Source organism: Cottoperca gobio, chromosome 13 (assembly GCF_900634415.1).
Source record: "Cottoperca gobio chromosome 13, fCotGob3.1, whole genome shotgun sequence".
Taxonomy (NCBI): Eukaryota; Metazoa; Chordata; class Actinopteri; order Perciformes; family Bovichtidae; genus Cottoperca; species Cottoperca gobio.
In genome coordinates this window covers 14,475,854-14,502,632 of record NC_041367.1, presented here as the reverse complement: position 1 = coordinate 14,502,632, position 26,779 = coordinate 14,475,854, and the positions used below count along the sequence as shown (strand labels likewise).

Genomic DNA, 26,779 nt, shown 5'->3' with positions numbered 1-26,779 from the left:
TTTATTCGGAGGGTAAACTGAAAGCGTCCTCCCGAAATGTCGTAAATAATCCCTGTTTGCAAAGGAAATCTATCTGTGCACATAAGTACGACTGTGGATCTATTGTTCTATGTTGATCCACTACATGTTGATCTGGTGTAGGTCAAAGCCGATCCACAAAGTCGATCAGTAAACTCTGGGATGTTTACAACAGTCAGTTTAGGGTAATAATTAGAGATGTCCCGATCACGTTTTTTTGGCCCCAATCTAAGTCCTTTAATATTGGGTAACTCCAATACCGAGTCTGATACGACACTTATATTTACCTACATGTTGATTAAACTGTCTGACACATTAAAATAACATGTGTAGCCTTCTAAATTGAGCACACCTTGTTTTTCATGAACCAATGATGCAACACTGAAGGCCCTGGTTCAAAAACTATTAAGTTGACAAGCTTCAATTACTTCTTATTATTATGATATTAAGGAAAGTTTAACTGGAAGAATGTGACGCCTGAAATTAATGAGACGTAATCGGTTAGAGAGAAGACGTATTACTCTGTTGAATTGGTTGTGACTACAGACAGTCACCAACACTATGGTTCAGTATTGTACGGCTTGCAGAGAGCACACAAACTCTCAACAGCAGGCAACAGCCAATTGTTGCCTGCCATCAACTTACTCACAGAATTAACGATAATAAGTGACAGTTGAGCGCCGGCTAAAAATGAGAGGCTGCTACCTAAATGTTTAATGTACTCTGATCTTTGCTAATAGGAAAGACAGAGGAGAGATAACAGATTTGTTACTGTGAGGGAACATCTTAATGAGCAGATTACTGGACAGAAGAAGCTGCAGGAGGCCGAAGTGATGTCTTACGCTGAAGGTTTTTTAGATCTTGTACAAGGTGAATAAATAATGAACAGCACATGTGGATACAGAGATGCAGTCACATTGTCTGCCACCATCCATTCTGCCAACCAGCCGCTCTCCCTCGATATTCATCCTAAACAAGGCATGCCATCAATTGTTTGCCTAAAGATGGAGCACCTGGATGGCTCCTCAAATCCTACTCGACACATTCTAAGTGAGACAGTCAGAGCGTCTGCCTGACCTCTCCAGTCTGAACACACGGAGTCCATCTGAACTCTTATCTTGCAGCTGTGGGCCGTCAGCTCTCGCAGACTAAAAGATGAGCGATATGTTTGTGAGAGATGACCTGACTAGAAAAAGAGACACTCAAGTGTTTGATCTAAAGCCTTCTTAAATCTCTTCTAACATGAGAGGGATAGTCTAGGATCAAACTATGTTTAGTTTTATATATATATATATGTACAGTATATACTAATGGATAGGAATTAGTCCAAAAATGACTTACTATCTGAGTTTAGGGGATTTTGCCTACCCATGACTTCAATCACCAGTGCAACCAAAGCATTTTTTATGTTCACTCTAATTTTCACTCTCATATTCAATGAAATGCTTGCAGTGTAGAGTCAGGCTGTCATTAAGAAGAGCAGCGATGCAACACTAGCAGACTGAAGTGGATCGTTATTTTAGCCAATACCGATGAATTAAAACATTCCGGATATATTTTATTTCCTTCCAAATACTGTAAAATGGTTTAAAACCTGTTAATCCTTTGCTATTGATACTAATGGTGGTCTAACATAGGATTTAAGTTCTAATAAACAACACATAATATTTCACCGCCTTTTCACCACCAGAGACCTGTGTATGTATGACAATGGAAGACGTATTGGAACAGGGTTGCCATGTACATACCTCAGAAAACACAGCGCAGGGTAAAAGTCACATAGGATGGGAAGCTGCAGTGTATAGGGAAATCCAACAAGTCTGCATTTAAAGGCACCCAAGAAGTTCAGTTGCCTTCGACTTTAATACGTGTAGATTTGGTGATCTGCATGACTAAGAATCTTCGTCATGCTCTGCTAATGTGATGGCCACAAGAATGGCAGTTTTAAGTTGAAAGCCATATCATGTCTAAGGGCTTATCGCAGGGGTCGGGAACCTATGGCTCTTTCGATAACGCGATATGGCTCGCAGACAATTTTGAGCTGACATTTTTTAACTTAACAAGTAATAAATAATTATACTGTGCCATTTTAAAGTAAAACATTTAGCAGTGGATTTGTTTTTAGTTCTCCCCTCTCCTTTCCTCCGCTGTGTGTGTGTGTGTGCGTGCGTGTGTGTGTGTGTAGGGGGCGGAGCCCCGCCCGTCGCGAGAAAAACTGGGACTACGTCGAGGAGATATGGAACATATTTAAGTCAACTGCAAACGGATTGCTGAGCAGTTCAATTAAAATATCTGAGCTGCAAAGTCGGCAAATGCACTCAGTTGATCAGCAGAATGCTGTCGGGAACACAGCGGTGGAGATGTTTGTCAGTGTTTGGAAACACGTAGTGACCAAAGTTTCCTTCTGCATCCGAGTCTCCCACAGGCAGCTCGGCTTAGAAAGCTCTCACTGCATCATACATGTCTGTGATCACACGGCCCTGAAGCTGCAGGTTTAACAGTGAGATGCTTCGTTATGTCGCACTAACAGTCCCGCTCACATCGTCCCAGAGATCTGTGGTGTCTTTCCCTTTGCTTTCCAAAAACTTTAATTTCATTCACATATTTAGATTATTCCTCAAATGTATTTTCCCGTAGTTGTGCCATGCATTGATGTAATTACCAAAACCGGCGGGCCAGTTATGACAGACATATGACATTTTCTCGCGGGCCGGATATAATTGCCTTGAGTTTGACCCCCGTGCAGTAAACACTGAAACGTGCACATAAATGAGATAAATAACGTAAGCGTTTAGTTTATTTAATAAAAGAGCTCCTGTTCAATGCAACACTGATACCTCTATTAGTACTCGGAGACGTGTTATTCTTAAAAAATGCACGCATAAAGTTGCATTCAAATTTATATGGCTCTCAAGGAAATACATAAAAAAAAGATTTGGCTTTTATGGCTCTCCCAGCCAAAAAGGTTCCCGACCCCTGGCTTATCGTAACAAAAAGAGAATTGAAGGTCAACACCATCTCGCGGCTTCTAACTATATGATCATTGATCCTGATGTTGGGATGAAACATGTGTAAAGAAGAACTAAAGCAACTTAAGATCATGGTTTAAGTCGGTTTCCACTTCATACTGTAACCGGATAGAAAGCGCCCTGGAAGTCAGAATTGTCTCAACACAAGAGTTTAGAATTTGGCTGATCCCTTCAAAGGTTTCCCCTGCAGGTGAAAGTGGTATGTTTCTGGTTCTTTAATCTGCCCTCCAGATGAAACTCCTTGTTGGGGAGAAACCAGGATGTACTACTGAGAAGTCTGTCAACTGCTCTGTGTAAGAAATAATGAAGTAACTCCTTGCTCAAGTATCTCACGTGAAACTTAACAATGATCACCGAGATAGAGAGGGAACATTTTTTTAAATAAGACATTGCAGCGGCAACATCCAAGCCAGTCGTTGCATTGATGTGAATGTAGGAAATGGGCATGTCAATCCTAATGTGGATCTAGCACAGGGTTGGAGGTTGGTGTTTGGAGAGAGTGAGTGGCAGTAACCTTTGTTGGCGGCAGCAGGCAACTGACCTTGTGTCACCCAGCTTATGTTGAGGGTTACCAGAGGTCCCAGGAGTTGGGCGGCTCTGCCATCACCATCACTGCCACACTCCCTCGTACTCAGGAGACGGGGCTGAGGTCCATATCAAAATGGGGATGAAAGGGCTAAGCTGCCCTTAGAGTAAGGCGCTTCAGTGGGAGGGACTGCTAAGTCTTAATGAGGACAAGCTGCTCTGAATTATGGCTATGCTGCAGTTAATACGCCCAAAACATACACCCTTTGCATATGCAGACTTTTACAGTCACAGTGTACCGTGCTTAATGTGATGGGCGCTATATTTCTCTTTCAAGCATTATCTCTCTCCCTCTGTATGTCTGTGTAGTGTCTAGTTTGCCATCTATGTGTTTATCTTTCTGTCTTGGCCTCTCTCCTTCTCCCTGGTTTTGAACAACCGGGGGGAAAGATGTGATCTTGCACTCACAATCCTTCAAAGACTCCAAAATGTCCGACTTCCTAATAGCCGGAAAGTCAATTTGGTAATATGTCAGCAATGACCAGAGCATTGTGCGTACCACATTTTGTCAGTATCATAGCAACTATATGTGACTATGGCCCTACCATGCAATTGGGGGAGCTAAAGAGCCCGTTGGTCAAACCCAAACACTGAACTTTGCAATTTCCGCCAGTCCTGACGTCTGTGCCAATTTCCATAAATTTTCAAAAGCCCCATCCAAATCGTGTTCAAAGAGCAGAAAAATATTAATAATCTCTACAAAAACAATAGATTTCCTCGCACTTTCAGTGCCAGGGACACCGTAAAATTACAGTAAACTAATTAAACTTCCAACAGGGCCAAGATTGCAAAGAGTCTTCTGGTTTTAAGCCTTGACCTGGGAACTATCAACAAAGACCCACCAGAGAATCTCAGACCACACTCAGGCTCTTATGGCGATAGCAGGTGAGCCAATCAAATACCTTGAAAAATAACGTAATTTCTACTGGGAATGGCACTCACTTTTCACAATTATACTTTTGTTTCAGTTCGATGCAATTAATAAAGTGGTCTGAGTGGTTAACATTGCTCATCTGAGTCGCTTTATTATTAACATGCACTCGCATCAATTCAGCTTTTACAGAAGTATCAGGTGATTTGCCCTCTGACACACATTATTTCTAAGTTTCAAGGTTAATTTTTGATTTCAGGAAAACAATACGCAGTTATAGGGTTAAACCATTAATAATACATCCATTTCTGTTGCATTTTTCTTTTCACATCCATTATTATGGAAAGCATGATCACCAATTTGATCATGATTTGTTATTTATGAGACATTTATATCATTTTCCTCTTTTGTTTGACTGAATAACCTCTAACAACCAAACCTACACCCTTGGCCTTGAATGTGAGCAATTAAATATACTGACAAAAACAAACACAAGAGCAAACATACACAACATACATGTATTAAAACATACACATCCAATTTAGAGATGCTAAAATGTGGGTTAAGATGTTGTACTTCATAAAGGCAGGGCTTAGTCCAAGGCTCTTTTATTGAATAGATTCCTGGATTGTAACATTTATTACTGACTCACAAATGTTTTCGTAAATAAAAAGCTATTAGGTTTTCAATTAGTTTTCCATTGATATATGCGGACTACAGAAACCTGAGCTCTTTGAGATGGAAGCCCACTTGAAACTTTAAAATAGATTTGTCTGTACAATTAACTCTTCTAATACCTGCCGTCTAAATAACCATGTCACCATATGTAAAGCAGCAGTCCATTTATTACACTGCCATCCTCTTTTATCTGCTTCTCTCCAAGCCATTTAATTTCTTTCTTTACTCAATTCAAAGACTTATGAACTTTGCTTTCACAAGAAAACAAATGAGAAAAAGCTTTCAGCATACAAGAAAGAATTGGAAGCTTTTGCAGGCAGCCAGTGATGCATGTGCTGTCAATGTACCATATGTTTTATTGCCTTTGATAGGTATGCCACCTGTCAGTTCCTGGCTTTGAAATATTCTTTATGAACTTACTTTAACTTACTGCTGCTGCTTTTGTGACAGTGTGGTAATATAAAGAGAGGAGCAGAAAGCAGGGTGTGTGGGGTTGTCGCCGTGTCCCCATCCTGAGGACAGCACCAGCATTTAATGTTCTGTCTCTGTTCTCCTGGAACAAAAACCCTGGGCCTCTACGTTGAGATGTTGGCGTGTAACCTGATCCGAGGTATTGTTCTCTAATGTTTGGTGGTTAAACGACAAATTTGCTGAGCACACAACGCCAAAGGGCTCTTGCTATTGAAGCAAAAAACAAGAGTGAAAAATGAAACTGACTGAAAAGAAGTCCTCTGACTATTTATTGTAGATGAAAAGAGTAAATATATATGGTTTAATAGTGCTATTGTTTTATGGTTTGTTTCTAATGTATGTATCCTGGACTTCTTATAAATCAATATAGATACTGAGTGTAATAAAGTCAATTGCATTGACATTTTATTATGAAACCAGATGTCTCTGCAGTTTAAGCACAGACAAGCTTTATACAACAAATTACACCAACATCTTTAGAAATGAGATAATTAGTCATTTAAAAAAATCTAATTTCCAGATTTAGAGACGAGTACACTCTGCCCTACAAATGACAATTGTGAAAACAGTTTAGTATGTTTTCATATGTTGTCATATATACTGTATACAGTTAACAACCATCTGTTAAATGATTCACCATTCACTCTATTTTCACTATTTCTGACAGCAGAGAAGCTGCATTTAACAGAGCCGTTATACCAAAGTATTCAAATCAAATGTATTTATATAGCCCAATATCACAAATTATAAATTTGTCTCAGTGGGCTTTACAGACTGTACAAGATACGACACCCTCTGTCCTTAGACCCTCGCATCGCACAAGGAAAAACTTCCTAAAAGAAACCCCATAATTAAAGGGGGGAAAATGGAAGAAACCTCAGGGAGAGCAACTGAGGAGGGATCCCTCTCCCAGGACGGACAAACGTGCAATAGATGTCGTGTGTACAGGATAGACAACATAGTACAAATACAAATTTTGACAGAAATTATGTTGTGTTGAAAAAAGAGAAAGTTTGGATGAATCCAGGAAAATGTCAAAAAGGCTTCCCGGTGTCCAGCAGGACCAGGACAGCAGGCGCAGCCACAATTCCTGATCCTGACGTAAACTTTATCAGCGACAACCTGCCACATGAGACACAGAAACTCTGGGGATGATGCTCCGGATGATGAGTTAGTAACATACATTTACATAAATGCATACAGATAGAGAGGGAGGGGAGGAGAGAGGAAGATGAAGGAAGAGAGCAGGGAGGTGTCCCCCGGCCGTCTAAGCCTATAGCAGCATAACTAGGGGCTGATCCAAGGCAAACCTGAGCCAGCCCTAACTATAAGCTTTATCAAAAAGGAAAGTCTTTAGCCTGCTCTTAAATGTGGAGAGGGTGTCTGCCTTGCGAACACAAACTAGAAGCTGGTTCCACTGGAGAGAAGCTTGATAGCTGAAGGCTCTAGTTCCCATTGTGCTCTTAGAGACTCTAAGAACTACAAGTAACCCTGTAGTCTGGGAGCGCAATGGTCTAGTTGGTTTATAAGGTACTATGAGATCTTTAAGATATGCTGAAGCCTGACCATTAATTGCTTTGTAAATCAGGACAAGGATTTTGAATTCTATTCTGTATTTTACCGGGAGCCAGTGCAGAGCAGCTAATACAGGAGTAATATGATCCCGTTTCCTAGTTCTTGTCAATACACGTATTGAATGTATTAAAGGAACTGACACATCTATGGCAGCCCTTGTTTTACACAGTTTAACTACTGTTAGATTGATGAACTGCTGTGGCCACATGTCAGAAAGATTTGCTCACACAATTGAATTTACTTAGCTTACTGTCAAATAGGAAGTTTGAAGCCACCGAGCTAGCTGCTAAGTGCTTTGCGTTGAGGTGATATTTCAGGCTTGATGGTTCGAACATTCTTTGCTGCAGGAATCACACGGAACGGAGCATCAACAGTTACATCCGGGAGTTTATTAAATGTAAACGTTCCATTCACTGGGTCAAGTAACGTTTTCTCATCTGCTTTATCATGTTGACGAGGCTGCTGTGGCCGCGCCACGTCAGTGACGTAAAGGGTCAAGGGGCATCTAAGAGTGCGATTAATCTGCGTTAATTCTTTTGTTGCGTTATTTTTTCTTTGATTAATTATCCGAAATTAACGCACAAATTTGACAGCCCTAAATATTTGTTTAACTTTTATATTCATAATTAGTTTGTCAAGAGATGCATGAAATTCAGAGGTGCAATACAGTCGACATAAAGTCAAGTTTTATTAAAAGTAGTTAGACAGAAAAAAAAGAGGAAAGTAGCAGAACAGAGGGAAGCAGAGAGAGGTCAATTAAAATGTATGAGTAATGTATTACCTAAAGCCTCGACAGTCACCAGAATATTTATTTTCAATAGATTTGGCAGTTGTTCTAAACCCACTCACCAGTTACCAATTCCCTTAGTTTTCAAGTTTTCCTGCAGAATAGCAGTCAGCAAAAAAATAGGCCAGGTCTTCAGACTACAGTATAATGAGGCCCACATTTCTGATTAATATAGAAAGTAGACTAGGAAGGAAGCTTTCCCAAAAATGGCCTTATGAATAAAGATAGGTTAGTGACTTAGCGTACGCATTGTCAGAGATGGCCAACCAGCCCCGGCATTGAGTAAACGGTGATGAGTAAGTGATTTGAAAATTGAAACAATCTAAAAGCACCACCATTAATGGTGTCCAACATCCAAATATATAAGCAAATACCAACTAATGACATCCCCATTTTTCTGTGCTGTTGGTGGCTTACATGCTAAACTAAAATAGCATGATGAACATACTGTAGTGAACATCATACAAAAGAAAAGTTTTTTAACAAGCTAAATCGGTTTTTTCCCAGGTTATCAGCAGTGGCATGCTTTTTGTGATGTGTAAAAAAAACTGTAGAGACAATTGTCTGAAAAATGTGTGACCAGCAATAACACGACTGCCAGAACAAGAGCGGGATTCAGTCAGGTCTGATCAATAAGGACAGCGGGTGTGGAGGCAGTTGGTTCTGAGCTACTGATTGTTGAGCCTTCTGGAGGAGTTGTGTGCTTGTATGTGTGATTCAACTAAACATGTGATGGAAGATGCTCACTTAGTGATCCCACTGACATACTGTACTTGTTTTCTGTCCCTCTCCATCATGTACCGTCCTAAATAACTGTCAACATAGGCCCTAGATGGCAACTAACAGTGTGTTGGTGATTGAAGGCACAGTACCAGACAACTTCAGGTCCTTCACCGTCTCCAGCCGTCTTTATCCATCAGACTAGATTCCTCTATACTCCGCACGGCAGGTTGAATAATTTCTTCGGGAGCAGCAGCCACAGCTCACTGCCTCCCAGTGTATATGTCCCCTCTAACATTAGGAAGGAGCGCGGTTGGAGCCTCGCAACACCTTCTTGCCCTAAAATCGTCACAGTCCTCACGGCGCCTACAGTGCAGCTGAGCTGTTGCAACGGATCTGAGTGTTGGTGAGAATGTGTCTGTGCGCCAGCATATATGATATGTGTGTCTTTGTGCATATGTGCATCGTAGTTATGCTAACGGCTGTCTGCTCTTTGGCTGTATGAGACCCATATATATATATATATATATATATATATATATATATATATATATATATATATATATATATATATATATATATATATATATATATATATATATATATATATATATATATATATATATATATATATATATATATATATATATGAGGTGTTCGTATATGAGCTCCCAGCTCACACACAGAGCCATGTGCCGTCTAATTAGCTCTCCTGCCAGGCACACTCTCACTGTCCACCCGAAGCTTACGGTGAACTCCAACAATATCTCATCATCAGGGACCGCCTGCAAACCCTGTAGAAAAACTGTCAGGGTTTTCTGTTCCCCTGTGACGTCTCCTACCCTCTGCAAGATGGAAAGACATGGGGACATGCTGGAAGACTAAATAAACGAGGAGAAAGGTTAAACCTCCTGCCCAGTAGCCCTTGCCAAATGTGTATTTGTAATGAAGCATTGTGTCTCTTTATATTTGTACAAAGCAAAGTTATAGGTATTAGATTTGCTTATTGGGACAAACCCAGCAGCAAACTGTTTATCCGTCTTACACACTTATTCTTCTTCTTGTGACCCTTTTTCTTTTAAAAATGATCCACACATCAGAATTGAGAGCAAGACAGGAGAATGTAGAGGGCAAACTCAAGACGGTCACTAGTACAGGTAGTATTGTCATTGCAGATACCGGTCACCTCCTGGTGATGAGGTGACACTGATGCTATCCAAGGTGCATTTGATTTATATTATGCGGGAGAGTGTAAAGTGAATCAGCCACACCTACCACGGACCACCAAGATACCTGCTGCTTCTGTCTTTGCTAATCTCATCTCATCTAGGGGAACATCATGCCGAGTCAGACCGGAAATTCTTCTAGGTGCTGACACTGTGTAATATGATATCTTGGCAGATAACACCTTGAAATTGCCTGAGCTGTCATGAAAGTACAATTGATTCTCTATATAGATACAGTAAGAATAATAAAAGGATGATTTGGCTGTAACTTGGACAAGACTGGACGAGCCAGATCGAGGGTGTTTGTTTATTCCTAATGCCTGACCTTTGACTTCCAAATGAAATGTGAAGATAGCAAAGAGAACAATTGGGTGAAGGCAGTAGTTGTTCATTCCACCGGTGATGAGACCACTTGTGTTCTCTTAGACTGGATACTTGTAATTTATGAAGTAATGATATAAACACATTTCCCCTCTTCTCAGCAGTGTGAAGAAGAGATAAGCGATGCTTAGTGTGGAGGTTACAGTTCCTCTTTTCCCCCTCTGTTCTGTCTCCAGCACAACCAGTCAGACCGGCCATAATCATTGTCATTTCGGATGGCACAGTCCCGGGCACATGTCCATGTAATTGCTCTCACAGAGAGCCGTGTAATATTATGCACAGCCTGGAAAGAATATACTAGAAGAATAGTACATGTGCTTTAAAAATGTCCTTTCACAGTAATTCTACTGACATTGCGCTGGCAGTTGAAGGACACAAATTGGAAAGAATTAAAACGATAAAAAGCATCATTTGGAGCTCTGCTCTATAGGAATGTTGAGAATGTTCCACTCTTTCCTATGAAACAGAATTTAGGGTTGTGAACCCAGCTTAATGTATGCCTAGAATATGTTTGTGTTATGTTGTCATATGTTTCCTGATCCAGCATGAAACAGCTTATTTTCTGTTATGAAACATACATCTTTTGTATATATTTCTCACTTCATAGTTTTCTACAGATGTCTACATAAACAGTACGTAAAAAAAAAAAATGAAAGTATCTACATAAACATAGCAGAGTAGTGGAAAAGATTAACTCACATGATGTGCTTATAGACAATTAATGTGACTATACTTCCTATTAAAAAGGAAGAGACAGCAGCTAATATGAGAATGTCTTTTTTTGTTAGGGGATAAATGAAGGACAACTCAATCACTGGGACACACCTTGATTCATCAAGCATTGAGAAAAATCCTAATGAGTAGGCGTTCCCAGAAATTAAGTGCTAGATGTAATCATAGACAGCAGCTCGGGGAAATTATGACAAGGAGCATAAGAAGGGAGGAAAGCAGTCAAGAAGCTTAAGAAAGAGAGAGACTGTGAAATGACTTGAGGGAGCCGAGTGACATACGATGGAGGGAAACCTTAGGGACAAATGAAAGAGGGATTGGATGGATGTGACCACATCAATTGCTACAAGAAAAAGTTTTTATAACTGTTATTTTTCAGTTGACTTTTATGTCATAAAGAGTGTGGCTATAAAGGCAGTGATGTACTGGGATTGATGAATATTGTTTTTCAAACTGGAAAGTGCCGATGCGGCATGTACTTTGTTGTAAAATGTGTTAAGTTTATACTTCAGGTTCATGTGTGAGTCGTACCTAATGCAGACCCACAACACTTATGTTCCTAATAGGCTTTGTACTATGAGTGATTGGGTCCTGCATGAACATGCAACTTTCTGCAAAAGTTCAGTTTAGGGTTGTTTGTCTTTATCACCTAGTGTCAGCAGGACCACACACCCATACTGTCCTGATGAAGCAGACTAGCTGAGATTCAAATACTAAACCTCTTAAACCTACAATAACAGAATTGTTATTGACTACTTGGTGGCAGCATAAACAAGCTGTAAAGACAACAATGACATATTATCACCTTAGTTGAAATTACGAGCTTGTTAGCATACAGTTGACAATTTCCACATCAAAGAGATACAGAGCAACACCAGCAGTCATGTTTCTGTCTTCCTGATGAAAACAAGTCACTCATCTTGAGGAAAAGATCTGTGTCTTTACCAAAAGGCGAGGAAAACTGCAGATTTGTGTGCTTTGTTTTTTTTAAATACTAAGAATGACCCTTTCACATAGTAATTAAATACATTACATTGATCATAGCCACTTTAATTAATTACAACTAAGGCTGTTTTTTTCTTTGATTCGTGCTTATTCAGTCATGAATATTTAATGTTTATTTAGAACCACATTTTAGAAGCGTCACAGGTAGCCTTTACATGGACTGAAACAAGAGGCAAATAAATAGTTTGAGCAAACAACCAGAAGCTTCAGTGTTCTGTTATTATCGAGGCACGCTATCACGTAATACCCCCATTATCTGTCCTCTTTGGTCCCTTATCCTGATTCCTGTCTTGATACCCTCACAGATCTGATAACCACTGTGTCAAACTCGATTTAGTTTTCAGTATTATGTTTTTTATAGCTCCTTGGAGATTACATCTGTTCCTGGTTGTAGGCTTGGCCCTCAGTTTGCTCCTCCTAGAGCAATATCTACACACCAGCAGTCCCTTGTAATAAGTGTTGCCGTATGATCGCTTTGTTTCTGTAAATTGGATTGCAGCTCTTTTAAGCGTGCTGTGCTATGCAGTGCAGTTTGGGGCTCTATCCTGATAAAGCTGTAGGCCTTTTTATAATGACCCATGGCTCAGGCTTTTGAATAAATGCCATGACAAATAGATTAGATACACTCACAGAAATAGCAGTAATGATCTTGTTTTTCAGGGAGTTAAAGGATTATCTAATGGTATTAGGCTACTGAAAACATCTGTGTAAGCATCAACCCATACTCACTGCCTCACGTCTCTGTATTTACACATTCCTGGCAGATGTTCAATGACTGCAGTTAAACTATCATATTTTACAGGGGGGTTTGTCTCCACATTTTCTCTGTGGAAGACAGGCGACCAGGATTCAATATGGCATTGAAATGAGTGGAGAGAGTCATCAAATGGAAGATCTACACAATGAGAGAAGGAGTGGAGATCATTTAATCCTTCTGCCCAGCGCCCCGTGCCAAATGTATTTTTGGAGAGGAGCACTTTGTTAGGATATTTTCTATGTTATATGTGCTGGAAGCAGATTATCGATATCAGATTTGATAATATTACAAACAGGGCAGCAAACGGCACATCTGTTTTACGTAGTCTGCCCTCTCCTCATCATCAACCCTCTCCTTCTCTTTCCCATTTTATTCTTATGTAGAAAGCACTTCTCATGTTCTGGTTTTTTATTTGCGTGTTCTCTTGTTTTATCTCTGTATCATCTCCCACTCAAGATTATCTCTTCCATTGGACTTCAATTCTCCTCCTTTCTATCTGATTGAATTGTTTTTCTCCTCAATTACCTAAACTGAACTCATTTAAGGAGGAAATAATGACGGTTCATCCCCGCTGAGCTAACCTGCCACCTTTGGGAGAAGCCTCTTTTCCTGGGCCAATCTGCTGTGCCCTGTGCCAAAGCCCACTCACAGACACAGGTGATGGGGGCTGATGTCTGAAATGTAATGGAATAAAAGATGAGCCAGAAATAGAAAAAATTCACTCATGTATTTTGTGTGTGTGTGTGTGTGTGTGTGTGTGTGTGTGTGGTTTGACTTGGTATGCAAACACCACTACATATGCTCATTTGGGCTGTCTGCCCACAGCCTATGTGAGTGGCAACTGTGAGAGCAGTGCTGCTGCACCTGTACCTACATTGCTGAACTGCTTGTCACTTTTTTCCCCCTATGAGATCAGTCTGCTACCTCTGCTGCATAATTAGACTTTAGATGTAAACATCTCACTGGCAGCACAGTCATATGGACAGACAACCTACAGTGGAGAGTACTTCAACCTTCCTCTTAGACTTGCGGAGAGTCAGTAACAATACAGACATAACAATAGAGCCTCTGGACTAGTTTAATCCTCCCTGCCCGTATATTCACCAGGGTCAGTCAAGGTACATTACCCTCCTGCTGCACAATTATTAGTAAGTCTAGTTGAGCATATGGCATATGGCTAACAGCCATAACACATAAAACTCCTTCCCTTAAGGATTTGTTTTAAATGATGGTGTTTTTCTATTCTCTCAGTTATTTACAGTACCATAATACAAGTCATTTTAAAGCAGTCTTAAATGCCAACATTGCATACACACTAGCTATTTTTACTACCTGACTGAAATGACTCAGGGCCCACAATAAGGACACTAAATAGACCTTGAACTATTTAACAGGGATTCAGTAAAGACATTCATACGTTCATGAAATTCTCATAAAGAAACTTAACATAATCTATGCACTATTAACCAATAACAGATATTTCATTGAGACATCTGTTTTATTTTAATTTAATTTATGAGCAATGGCAGAGAAGATAAAAATAGTTTGAAGAAGAGCCAACTGGATCAGAACAGCACTTCTGGCACCCCTCATTATATCACAACGAAGCACAGCTGCAGCTAAAAGGATGATCTAACTGTGCCCCAACAAGTTTGACACATTTGATTGTCTTTATTTGGATAGATCATGTCTTCATACCATGCTGGTGCAAAGAGAGAAAGCAAAAGTAAGCTGTGATTCTCATATTGTCCTAACACACCAAGTAAAGCTGTTGAAGGTCCTACGATGTGTAAACAGTTTAAAGACCAAATTTGGCCAAATGACAGAATTAAGAATCCTGCTTTTCAAACTATGGTCACAACAACTTTTCATTTGCTTATTAATAGAAATAAGTAGACGCATCAGTACTGGTTTAGTAAATTGGGGATACCCGACACTTGAAAACGCACCTAGGAATCCATCACCAGAATGATAAAAATGTTCCTATTAATTAGGCTGCACCTGGTTTCAGCTGACAAGTAATTAGAAATGAATGTTTTTGTATGAAAAATGTGCATGCAAGGTAAACATTTTCCCCTAGCAACATCTGTAATCTCAAACAGATGAGGAGTGCGGAACTTTGTCTCCCCCTTCTGACGGTGACGGTAACTACACAGACTCATTTTCGTGAGCGTGATACCTCAGGGACACCTGGAGGGAATTTCTCCAGATTTGACACGAATGTCCACTTGGACTCGAGGATGAACTGATGAGCATTTGGTGGTCAAAGGTCAAGGTCACTGTGACCTCACCAAACGTTTTTAGCCGTACCTCAAAATTCACTCGATATACACACACAAATGTCTAATATGATAAAAATGATGAAGTGATAACATGTTGGACAGACATGGATGCATATTTAGTTTATCTGGAGCATCCATTCCAGAAACCTTTCTGTGATGCTTCTTAGGTTTTTCTTCCATACTCCTAGCTACTGTTCCGTCGGTATCTTCTACCTGCTCTTTATGTCTTTTTGAGCTCTGGCTGCTTGCCGTAAAACCCATCACTGGTGCACCAGCGTAGAGAAGTCAACATAGACACCCAACACCACAAATCCGGTAAACTGCCAAATAGAGAGAGGTTACCCTGGCGCCAATAGGCTTACTCAGCGTTGTGTGAACTTGTTTAGAAAGCTTGAATGTTACAGACGTTCATTTGTATGTACAAGTCGGGCACTCCAGCTTTCGCTCGAGTAAGAGAACAAGTCTAGATCATACTGTACACGGCTAGTTTTAGCTAGTTCTCTACCACATGCTTTACTGTAAGATGCCTTAATCATTTCCAAAGACTATTAAGTATTGCTTTGATGTACTATTATGCTAATGTTGGCATGCCAAAGTAAATGTGCCTATTAACAGCTGCCGATGAGCTATACATTAGAAAGATCCTGATCCCTCTGGCGGGCTCTGGATGTTCTCTTTATATGTCTTTAATGAATAAAAAAAAAGTTTAATTTACTGTATATTAATACATGTTAGCGTAGATACTACAGAATATGATCTGTTGGCCTGACATATAAAGAAACACATAGTAGTACTGTGTATTGTTAAAATACAATCCAAACTAAAGGATGCTGAGATCGTCTGGAGTCCATCCCAGCATGCACTCAGCGAGAGGCAGTGAAACAGTCTGGATAGATTTCAAATTTCCAATATATTGCAAAGGTTTTGAGGGGAGCTTGGTGTGTTTGATTTAATCACTTTCATTTTGTGCCAGTGAGTAAAACATTTTAGGATCTTTGGTCTATTTTATCGGCACATGGCTGGTTTGTCATTATAGATGACAATTTATTAAACTACAGTTTGTTAGATATACAGCCAATGTTGATAGTTTAGAGTGAAACAAACCATGACTAGTACTAATTATACATATTATGTACTTTATACTTACACAATTAGGAAGATATGACATATGCAATGTACCGCCTCAAATATATACATTTCTTGCACATATGTATGAATGACATCTTGATTTGTGTACATCATTAGTTGCTCTGCATGAAAGTAAGGCTTCAAATTTTGACGGAGCTCTATCTTTGTGACCCCGAGAATATCTGCAACAAAACTGCTTAAGTTGAGGTCTGATATTGTATTTGACACCTTCCAGGTATGAATGTTTGGTATGTGAAGCTCTGTTGCTTGTGATCCAGTCAGTCCACTTTCCCACCACCACACGCACAATCCTACTCCTTCAAACACACAACTGGAAATTTGCATCCAGAACAATCCAAGAAAAACATGTAACTACAGTAACATGCTTCATCTAACCTTGTTGTTCAGCATGACAAAATATTTTACGGAATTGCAATTTTAAGAGCAACATACAGTCGTTCTCCATGCAGGTTTTGAATCATTGTCAGAGACTTTTAAAATCAGTAACGCTTTCTCAAGCTGATAGGGCTCAGAGTGAAAATGATCTGCAACTTCCCACACCTCAAAACACTGCAAATCTTAAATCAACAGTTATTCAGACAGATGGTAGAATTATTTTTAGTTATAAAATGCATCCTAGTAATTGTCATCAACAGATTAGTGTCAGCATAAGCTTTGTAAGTGCTAATGGTATGCATCAGAGACTGGAGAAGTTTTTCATTCTCTTTGTCTGCGGCAACATTACATTACATTACATTACAGGTCATTTAGCAGACGCTCTTATCCAGAGCGACTTACGTTGAACTAAGTACAGGGAGAGTCTCCCTGGAACAACTCAGGGTTAAGTACCTTACAATTGTGGCAGCCTGGTATTGAACTCCCGACCTTCAAGTGTTTTGTTCGGGAAGGCGTACCACTAGGCCATCACCACCCTAACATCTCTGAGCTGCAAGGCGCAGGTGCCAACAAGTGGCAACGCCGGCATCAGAAGAATCCTGTCAACATCAAGAAAGTATATCATCTCAAGAGAACAGCAGCAGAAAAATGAATGTGCTTTCATGCATATGCTGCCACACTATGACAATAATGGATCTGAACGAGATGCTATTTATATAATACATAGCGGCTACTTAACCTGTTGATAAACAGTGATACAATTAGCTGACACTTAATCCACAGTCGTGTGTGTGTGTGTGTGTGTGTGTGTGTGTGTGTGTGTGTGTGTGTGTGTGTGTGTGTGTGTGTGTGTGTGTGTGTGTGTGTGTGTGTGTGTGTGTGTGTGTGTGCGTGCGTGCGTGCGTGTGCATATGTTCATTTTTGCGGTCTGCTCCTGAGACTTGTGTTTTGTGGCACACACCAGTGCAATGGTTTTTATAACAAAGATTTTGATCAGTTGGCAATTTCTCACACATATTGAGCTGTATGCTAAAGACCTAATTAACAAGGGCTGTTATGGAGTTCACAAGCTTCTCTGACATCTTAATTAGATCTTAATGACATTTTGGTTGGAATGGCTGAACTGAGTACCCTGAGATGAGGCAAAACCAGTGCTGATATACTGAAGGAAACAGGAAAGTGACTGACACGAGAGATTAGTAGAGGAGAGGAGACGGAGAGAGGAATAAATGGAAATGAGGAGGCATTGGAGCTTTATATGCACCCACCAGTCATATGGTATTTCGTGTGTTAGCTGGTGTTAAAAAATTGGATTCGATTAACACTGATACACTTTTCATTCTGTAGTTCTCTCTTCAACGTTCATTCATTCCATCCTCCCGCTCTCCCTCTCTCCCTCTCTCCCAGAGGGATATAGGACTATACATTGCCTAGTAATTATGCTGCCCATGTCCCAGTTGCATCGCATGTCTCTTATGGGCCTCTTAATCGGATTCTTAGCATTTATTACCTTGAGATTTCAGCGTACTCACTCTGGAAATAACTGGATTTGCACTGTACTGCCAATAGAGATAACATGATAATGGTATTTCTGGCAGATAGATGGCTGATTAGATCCAATCATCTTCTGTAGTGTTTTACATTGTAGAGGATACTGCATGATCTGCAGTGGATTGCAGGGAATAGCCTCTCTAATTTTCTGGTGGGCAGGCTCTGTATTTTTAGCTGAAAGGTTGATGCACGTTTATGCAACTCCAAACAAAGTCAGTGGACTGCGATGAAAGAACAATGGGCTGCAGTAAATGAGCAAATGAGTGCACAAGTCCACAAACGACCCGTAAGATAACATCATTTTCACCCGTAATTACGCACGTGCACGTAGTACAAAGAGACACACACTGACAAACATCAAAACCTTGACAAGAGAGAGGGTAATTGATTCAAATCTTCAAAGGCAAATATTTATTTACCAGATGAGTTGCTCTCTCTATGTTTTCCTGGGCTCAGCTGGCCTGCACTACCCTTCACTTGCGAGCAGCGATTAGAGGAGAAGGGACAGGGAGAGAGGGAGAGGGAGGGAGGGGAGAGAGAGAGAGAGAGGGAGAATAGAAAACTTAGAAAACTTGGGGACGATGATGAGGAGCCCAGAGAGAGTCAAACCAGAGATTAAATCAGAGAAAATTAGGCAGAAAAGGCTAAATGGAAAACTTTGTCTGAAGCCGCTTGCGAGGAGAGGAATAAAGAGAGAGGGAGAGAGAGAGATGAATAAAGAGAGAGAGAGAGAAATAAAGAGAGAGGGAGAGAGTGGATGTGGGTTGAAAGATTGGGCGGCAGGAGACACATTACTAAGAGTCTGTTGGTTGCTACAGATGCTGTTCTGTGTGCAGCCATGTCTGTTTATCACTTCCCTCTTCTCCCCAAGCCCTCTGTCTCATCTCTATTCTACCCCTTCTGTCTAGCCCAAATCTGTCAGAAGACGGCCACAAATACGTTGCAACAACCACCATTTACAACCACCCCTCGTCTACCCATCTTTCCTCCCCTGCAATGCCTCAAGCTTCTGTTCATTTGCACTTCCTCCCTGTTACTCTCAGCCTTTATTCATTTTACTTAGCCTTTAAGGGTTGACTTAGCATTTTATTCGCCCATAAAGGGCAATAAAAGAAAGAGCTTGTTTTTCTGTAGTGCGCTCGGCAATTCATTCTAACAGATCTGGGTCCACAGATGCCTCTGTAATTTGCTAGTTTTCCTCTCAAGAAGGCCATGAATTGTTTGTGGTATTACAGGCGCAAAGTGGAACATTAGGCTCACATTGTATGTGCTACGCTCTCGCAACCTACTTGAGGCATAAAGCATCGAGTCTGCTTAGTTTATTCTCGTACACACACTGTTGCACAGGCTGTTTCTACTGTTTCCAGGCAGATTTGCTATAAATTCAGGCAATAGATGAACAAGCCAAGGCCCCTACAAACTCTAATCTGCTTTTGTGTAACAGTCTTTCCCTTCCTACTGCTTCTTCCTTCTGTGTAGCCTCTGTCTGGTAAAGCCCTGCCAGACTAGGGTTAATAGGTCATCAGACAGCATGTGCCGCATTCGGGCCTTTGGCTGCCGGTCATGAGGGAGCAGAAGAATAGCAGTGTGTCACTCTGATAAGCTGCGAGTCAGTCATTGACTGACAACGCTGTCAGATTCTATATAATGTACTCTATCTGAAGCAAGCGGATAGGGATTGATCGTATTCAGACCGCTCATAATCAGGCTGTGCCTGGCATGCTGTGGTATTGATTGCCATGGTAACGAACAACAGCATGTGCATATGGTCTGTGACTGCACTGATTAGTGTATCCGTGTGTGCACATCCCAGGTTTACGGAGGCAGATACCATTGTGATGGGGGACGTCACGTACGGGGCCTGCTGCGTGGACGACTTCACCGCCCGAGCCCTAGGAGCTGACTTCATGGTGCACTACGGCCACAGTTGTCTCAGTGAGTCTCTTTACCTGTCTGTGTGCAGTGTTTGTCCGTCTCTCCGTCGCTCTGCTTGGATGATTATATACAGTATATCTCAAAAGTGAGTACACCCTTTAGATTTTTGCAAATATTCTGTTATATCCTTTCAGGGGATAACATTATCCTACTGAAACTTTGATATAACTTAAAGTAGTCAGTGTGCTGCTTGAATAACAGTATAGATTTATTGTCCTTTGAAAATTACTCAGTACACAGACCACCATTGTTATCTAGCACTGCTTTAACCCTCCTGGGCATGGAATTCACCAGAGCTGCACAGGTTGCTTCTGGAATCTTCTTCCACTCCTCCACGACGACATCACGGAGCGCACGGATGTTGGACACCTTGCACTCCTCCACCTTCCTCTTGAGGATGCCCCACATGTGCTCAATTGGGTTTAGGTCTGGAGACATACTTGGCCAGTCCATCACCTTAACCTTCAGCTTCTTCAGCAAGGCCGTTGTCATCTTGGAGGTGTGTTTAGGGTCATTATCATGTTGGAAAACTGCCCTACGGCCCAGTTTCCGAAGAGAGGGGATCATGCTCTGCTGCAGGATGTCACAGTATATATTGGAATTCATGTGTCCCTCAATGAAATGCAGCTCCCCAGTGCCGGCAGCACTCATGCAGCCCCAGACCATGATGCTGCCACCACCATGCTTGACTGTAGGCAAAACACATTTGTCTTGGTACTCCTCACCAGGGTGCCGCCACACACGCCGGACACCATCTGACCCAAACAGGTTTATTTTGGTCTCATCAGACCACAGGACATGGTTCCAGTAACTCATGTTCTTGGATTCATTGTCTTCAGCAAACTGTTTGCGGGCTTTCTTATGCATCGGTTTCAGAAGGGGCTTCTGTCTGGGGCGACGGCCATACAAACCGATTTGATGCAGTGTGCGGCGTATGGTCTGGGCACTGACAGGCTGACATCCCACTTCTGCAACCTCTGCAGCAATGCTGGAAGCACTCGCACGTCTATTTTTGGAAACCAACCTCTGGATATGACGCTGAGCACGTGGACTCAACTTCTTTGGTCGACCCTGGCGAGGCCTGTTCCGAGTGGAACCTGTCCTGGAAAACCGCTGTATGATCTTAGCCACTGTGCTGCAACTCATTTTCATGGTGTTGGCAATCTTCTTATAGCCAAGGCCATCTTTGTGAAGCGCAATAATCCTTTTTTTCAGCCGCTCAGAGAGTTCCTTGCCATGAGGTGCCATGTTGTCCAGCATTCAGAGAGAATTGTGCCCAAAACACCAAATTTAACAGCCCTGCTTATCATTTACACCTGAATCCTTGTAACACTAACGAGTCACATGACACCAGGGCGGGAAAACAACATCATTGGGCACAATTAGGACATGTTCACTATGGGGTGTACTCACTTTTGTTGCCAGCTGTTTAGACATTAACAGCTGTGTACTGAGTAATTTTCAAAGGACAATAAATCTATACTGTTATTCAAGCAGCACACTGACTACTTTAAGTTATATCAAAGTTTCAGTAGGATAATGTTATCCCCTGAAAGGATATAACAGAATATTTGCAAAAATCTAAAGGGTGTACTCACTTTTGAGATATACTGTACATACACACACACACACACACACACACACACACACAAAGGAACGTGAAGTGGGCGAACATTATGACTCCCACCTGCTCGGAGCGGGCCGCATGGAATAGAAGTCAAAGACAGACCGAGCTATCGATCAACGGAAAACGCAGCTAGTTAGTAAAGCCCACCTAGCTCTAGCATAGAAGGCATATCAGACCTTTGGAGCCCGGGCATCACATTTATCCTGCAGATCAATGGGGAACATGCATTAGTGCCGTCCTTTGAAAACCTCAAGCAGTTCTTGAGGACCTTCACACTCGCCCCCGCTATCTGTCTCTTGCAGAACATGGGAGGAAATGCTAAATCAATAGTTCTGATACATCCCTGCCAGAACAATCTCCCCTCTCCCAAATACCAGAAATGACCAACAGAATCTTAATACACTGAAAAGCTGTGTGTGTGTGTGTGTGTGTGTGTGTGTGTGTGTGTGTGTGTGTGTGTGTGTGTGTGTGTGTGTGTGTGTGTGTGTGCACTTTCACTTTTTGATATTATTTGATTGCATGCGTCTATGTTTACAAAAGAGATGTGTACGCACACCAAAGATCAATTTGTTATAAAGTTGGATCAGATATATCTCGAAATAAATTAGGTGAATTACAGATTGTGAAAGAATCTGTGTGTAAGGGTGTGTGTGTGTGTGTGTTCCTGACCTTCTTAACTCAATCATGAGGACGTCATATGCACTGTTTCCCAAGATGTCAGATACCTGTGGGAGATTAAAGACAATGGGTTCTGACTGACACATAGAGAACCTGTCTCTCCTGCACCATTTTCATTTCCTCTGCGGTATCTGCTTTTGTGAATATTGGTGCCACGTCATCTTTTGTTCTCATAAAGCGCGGTTCAGGGCAATATGGGCAACATCATAAAACCATGTTTTGGCATGTTTTAAAGTTTTAATAATATTTTCTGATAGCAAAAAACACCAAGATAAGAAGGGCGTGAGAGTAGAGATGAAGCAAATTATAGAAATCAGAATTAAACTTGTGTGCCAGAGAAAAAACCTAAACTGAAGCCTCGCTCAGATGTCAGGCGAGCTGCCACAGTTGTTAGTATTACTGGACCTTCTTACCCATCATAGGCAGGTCCTCACTTTGTTGGTGGCATGACTCATTTTAAAGAGCTTTGCAAATCAAATCATGACGGCAACATTTGTTTGTGTAGTGAACCTGCATGACGCTTGGGTTTCACTAACAGGCCCGTTAACAGTTCCCACATTACACATCATCATGGGGCCTAATCACATCTCAATGACGACTGTCACTTCCTTTTTTTCCCAGAGTCAGCTCAGGCTTACGACACATGTTTGCATTAGAGTAAGGTATACGCTTAATTCTGATACGTCTGAGGTCGTACCCCTACAAATTGCACAATATAGAATGGAACCTGTTAGTGCATATTGATTAGTTTAAAAACATTTGTAAATACACCAGTATACTATTATGTCCAACCTTTTCTTAGTCCCAATTGCTTTGAATGTACCTCTGTATTTGTTTACACAAGCTCGATAAGCAGCTGTGCTACGTGACCTTATTGCTATAACACATAGATGAATAAAACCACTGGGGTAATGATGGGGTGAGCGAGTCCTGTCCATCTCATTGACTGAGTCTCTAATTGCAGCATCTAAGTGCTCTCAGGCTACCATGCTAATGTGAACACAGATCGATGTCACTTTTCTTTGCCCTTTACGTTTTGGGAGTGCCTATAAACAAGCAACTGACAGCTGTTAGATTCAGTCTGGATTTTTACTCAACTCCTCCAGTCCTTTTTAGTCTCATGATATATTTAAGTCCTTGGTTTCTCTCTAAACATGTGGCCTGCAGTAAAGCCCACCTGCTTAAATCCCTATCCATCTCCTTCACTTCCCTCTCTGCTGAGATGCGAAGCCATTCATCACTTCTCTTGCCAGCTAATTGACAACCCACCCCCCAACCCTCAAACATACACACACAGTATCCTGTTACTTTTTCCTTTCCTTCTCTTCCAAGCCCTATCTTTAGGAATGTATAAAGTACATTATTGAATCACCTACCCCCACCTCCAAATTGGATTTCAGTGTTTTCCAGCCTACTATCATTGCCATTTCCCATTCCTCACTTCTGGTTCCCACCCCATCTGCCTGCAATCCTTTGTGAAGACGTGTATCTCACAGATCTTCGTTGTTGCTTTAATCTTCTAGGCAGTCAAGTGAGCTGCACTTGCACGTAAGACATTTGGAACCTAATGGGCCATTTGCTTAATCGTAACAAAAAAAGTCCCCTTGTCCCTGATCTACAAATTAAATTTCATTTATATTTTTTATCCGAGTCCTTTGCCCCTTTCTTCTTGGACTGTCAACTACTTTTCTAACTCGGCACGTCTCTACCTCTCCTAGGCCCCGGCGTGCAGTAAATGGCCTGTGAAATTAATGACATTAATAGTAATCGCATGTGTCCCTCTCCTTCCTTAAATAATTGAGGTGTTTGCATCAGTTCCTGCGTGTGCTGGGAGTTCACACAGGATGAGTTTCAGTTATATCACACATACTTACATCTATATATGTGCAGGTACTGTGTTCCTGTATAGCTGTATCGTTGAACATGTACTGCATGTTAATGCTTGAACCACCTTCAATAGTGTATATACCGCAGGCTTACCTGACATAACTGAGTAAATTATTCATCTGTCTTTCTTTTGTCTTTGTCTCCCTGCAGTCCCCATAGACTCCACAGCAGGTATTAAGATGCTCTATGTGTTTGTGGATATCCAGATGGACAATGCACACTTCATGGACACGGTCAAGTTCAACTTCCCTCCCGGACAATCTCTGGCACTCGTCAGCACTATTCAGTTTGTGGCAGCACTGCAGGTGATTAAGCACTGGGTCTGTCTGATTGTGTGTGTGTGTGTGTGTGTGTGTGTGTGTGTGTGTGTGTGTGTGTGTGTGTGTGTGTGTGTGTGTGTGTGTGTGTGTGTGTGTGTGTGTGTGTGTGTGTGTGTGTGTGTGTGTGTGTGTGTGTGTGTGTGTGTGCGTGTGTGTGTGTGCGTGTAAATGTAAATGTGTGTCAGTCCATGTTTGAGTCAGAGACAGCTGAGGTAGAGGGATTCTGTATCTTTACCTGAATGATCATTTTCACTTGTGTGTATTTTCAGTTTTCCCCGTGTATATTTGTACAATATAGAAACACACATACTTCTGTGCATTTGTACAGTATACCTTATCTGGTTCCTGGCTTTTATGAACAAGTTCGCACTCCACACTTAATCTCAGTTCAAGTGTGGGTTTGAGAAATCCGGTAGCAGTTATTTTGGATTTGAAAGGAGTTATGAACTCGGAAGGCCTCTCGGTACAGCGTCGTGCTCAGCTCTGCTCTTTACATAAGCAGTGGCAGCAGCTATAGTATTAAGCTTGAACATCTTTTCTTACACACTCGCTGCCTCTTCTATAATGCATTCTGCTGCTTTCATTTGCTGTGTTGAACCAACACCACTTTGGGCCTTCACTAATGTAACCACCGTTATTTTTACACCACACTCCTCCCATGTGGGTCTTATTTTATGTTGTGTTGTTTGAGTGCTTCTATGTGTATATGTGTACATAATCAGTATACTTCTGTGTTTGTCGTTGTGTATTGTATGTATGCATGTGGGCCTCCATCTCCCTCGTGTGTGTGTGTGTGTGTGTGTGTGTGTGTGTGTGTGTGTGTGTGTGTGTGTGTGTGTGTGTGTGTGTGTGTGTGTGTGTAGGCTTGTTGAGGTCACACAGTATGGGCGGGAGAAGCTGGGAGTTCACCCGTATTCCCTGTGGACTGCCTTAAATTAGCCTTATATCGATTAATTTATCCTTCCACCTCCATGCACACTATCTGTTTGTTTTTTTTGTTTGCTCTTATATCATTTTTGCTTAAATGAATGTAGGTGTTTGGAAGAGTTGATTATTTGAGCGCTTTTTAATTGCATTGTTTATGTGTTGATATTCATTTTATCTACATTAATATTTCTTTACACATGTAGAAAACATTTGATATGTGTAATGATACTGAGAACACAAAAGAAAGGCTTAGATCATCAACTACTCTGGATTAATTTCAAGCTTGGCAAACCAAAATGTTTATGCTAACACGTCTCTAGAAATAGAGATAAATAAGCAGGTGTAAGCATGAATAAGCACTAACATGAAACCTTAAATTCAGAACAATAATTGGGTGCTTTCACTTTTGATAAAGAGTAATGTAGATGTGATCACAGAAACCATTTACAATATTCGCAAGGAAGGTAACCCACTGAATAATCCAATAACTATATATAAATATCAAATGACAGTTCTAAGGACCGACCAGGTGAAAATGCACAATATACAAAACTATATACCAATGTATTACAAATAGGATAAATGTGTGTTTTAGATGAGACAAGACCTAATTCCTCATTAAGCCAATTATTCATGCCATGTTTAATTTTCCTGCATTTGATGATGACTCCTTTTTCATTTGTAAAAAGAGGGAGAAGAAAACCTTGTTTTTGTTTTCTTTTTTTTTTCTTTTGCTGGTCTTAGTACATGGTGTCTGTTTGGCAATTAACTTCTAATGATGTGTACAAGTCATGAATATCATCCTCATAGCTCTCTTTTAGGAGAGGCATTTCAAACCTAAGGCTATTCCAAAACAAGGGAAAGGGTAAAGGGTGAGCTTGCCTAAACATGCAAATCTCTAACTGTCTTTTCTTCTCCCTTCTTCCATGCTGCAGGCTGTGAGTGCAGCCCTCAAGCCAGAGTATGATGTGCTGGTCCCACAGTGTCGACCTCTATCACCAGGAGAAATTTTGGGCTGTACCTCCCCTCGCTTGGACCGCCATGTCAATGCCGTAATGTAAGACACCCGCTCCTCCTGTCTCCCGCCTCACATTTTCCTTTCTTACTGATAGTTAGCAGAGATATCCAGATAACCAAAGACACCCAGCACTGACAACCCCCCCCCCCCCCCCCCAGGTGCCTTAATTACCCATGCCCACCCATGTAACATGAGAAA

General features: G+C 41.2%; 1 protein-coding gene across 1 annotated transcript in view; it reads left to right on the top strand.

Annotated features, from left to right (window-relative positions):
• The window catches only part of dph1 (diphthamide biosynthesis 1), a 60,144-nt gene that overhangs the window by 17,185 nt on the left and 16,180 nt on the right, over positions 1-26,779 (top strand). Inside the window, 3 exon segments of the mRNA XM_029446283.1 lie at positions 20,003-20,124; positions 24,467-24,621; positions 26,499-26,620. Of these exon segments, the coding sequence (XP_029302143.1) occupies positions 20,003-20,124; positions 24,467-24,621; positions 26,499-26,620 (399 nt within the window).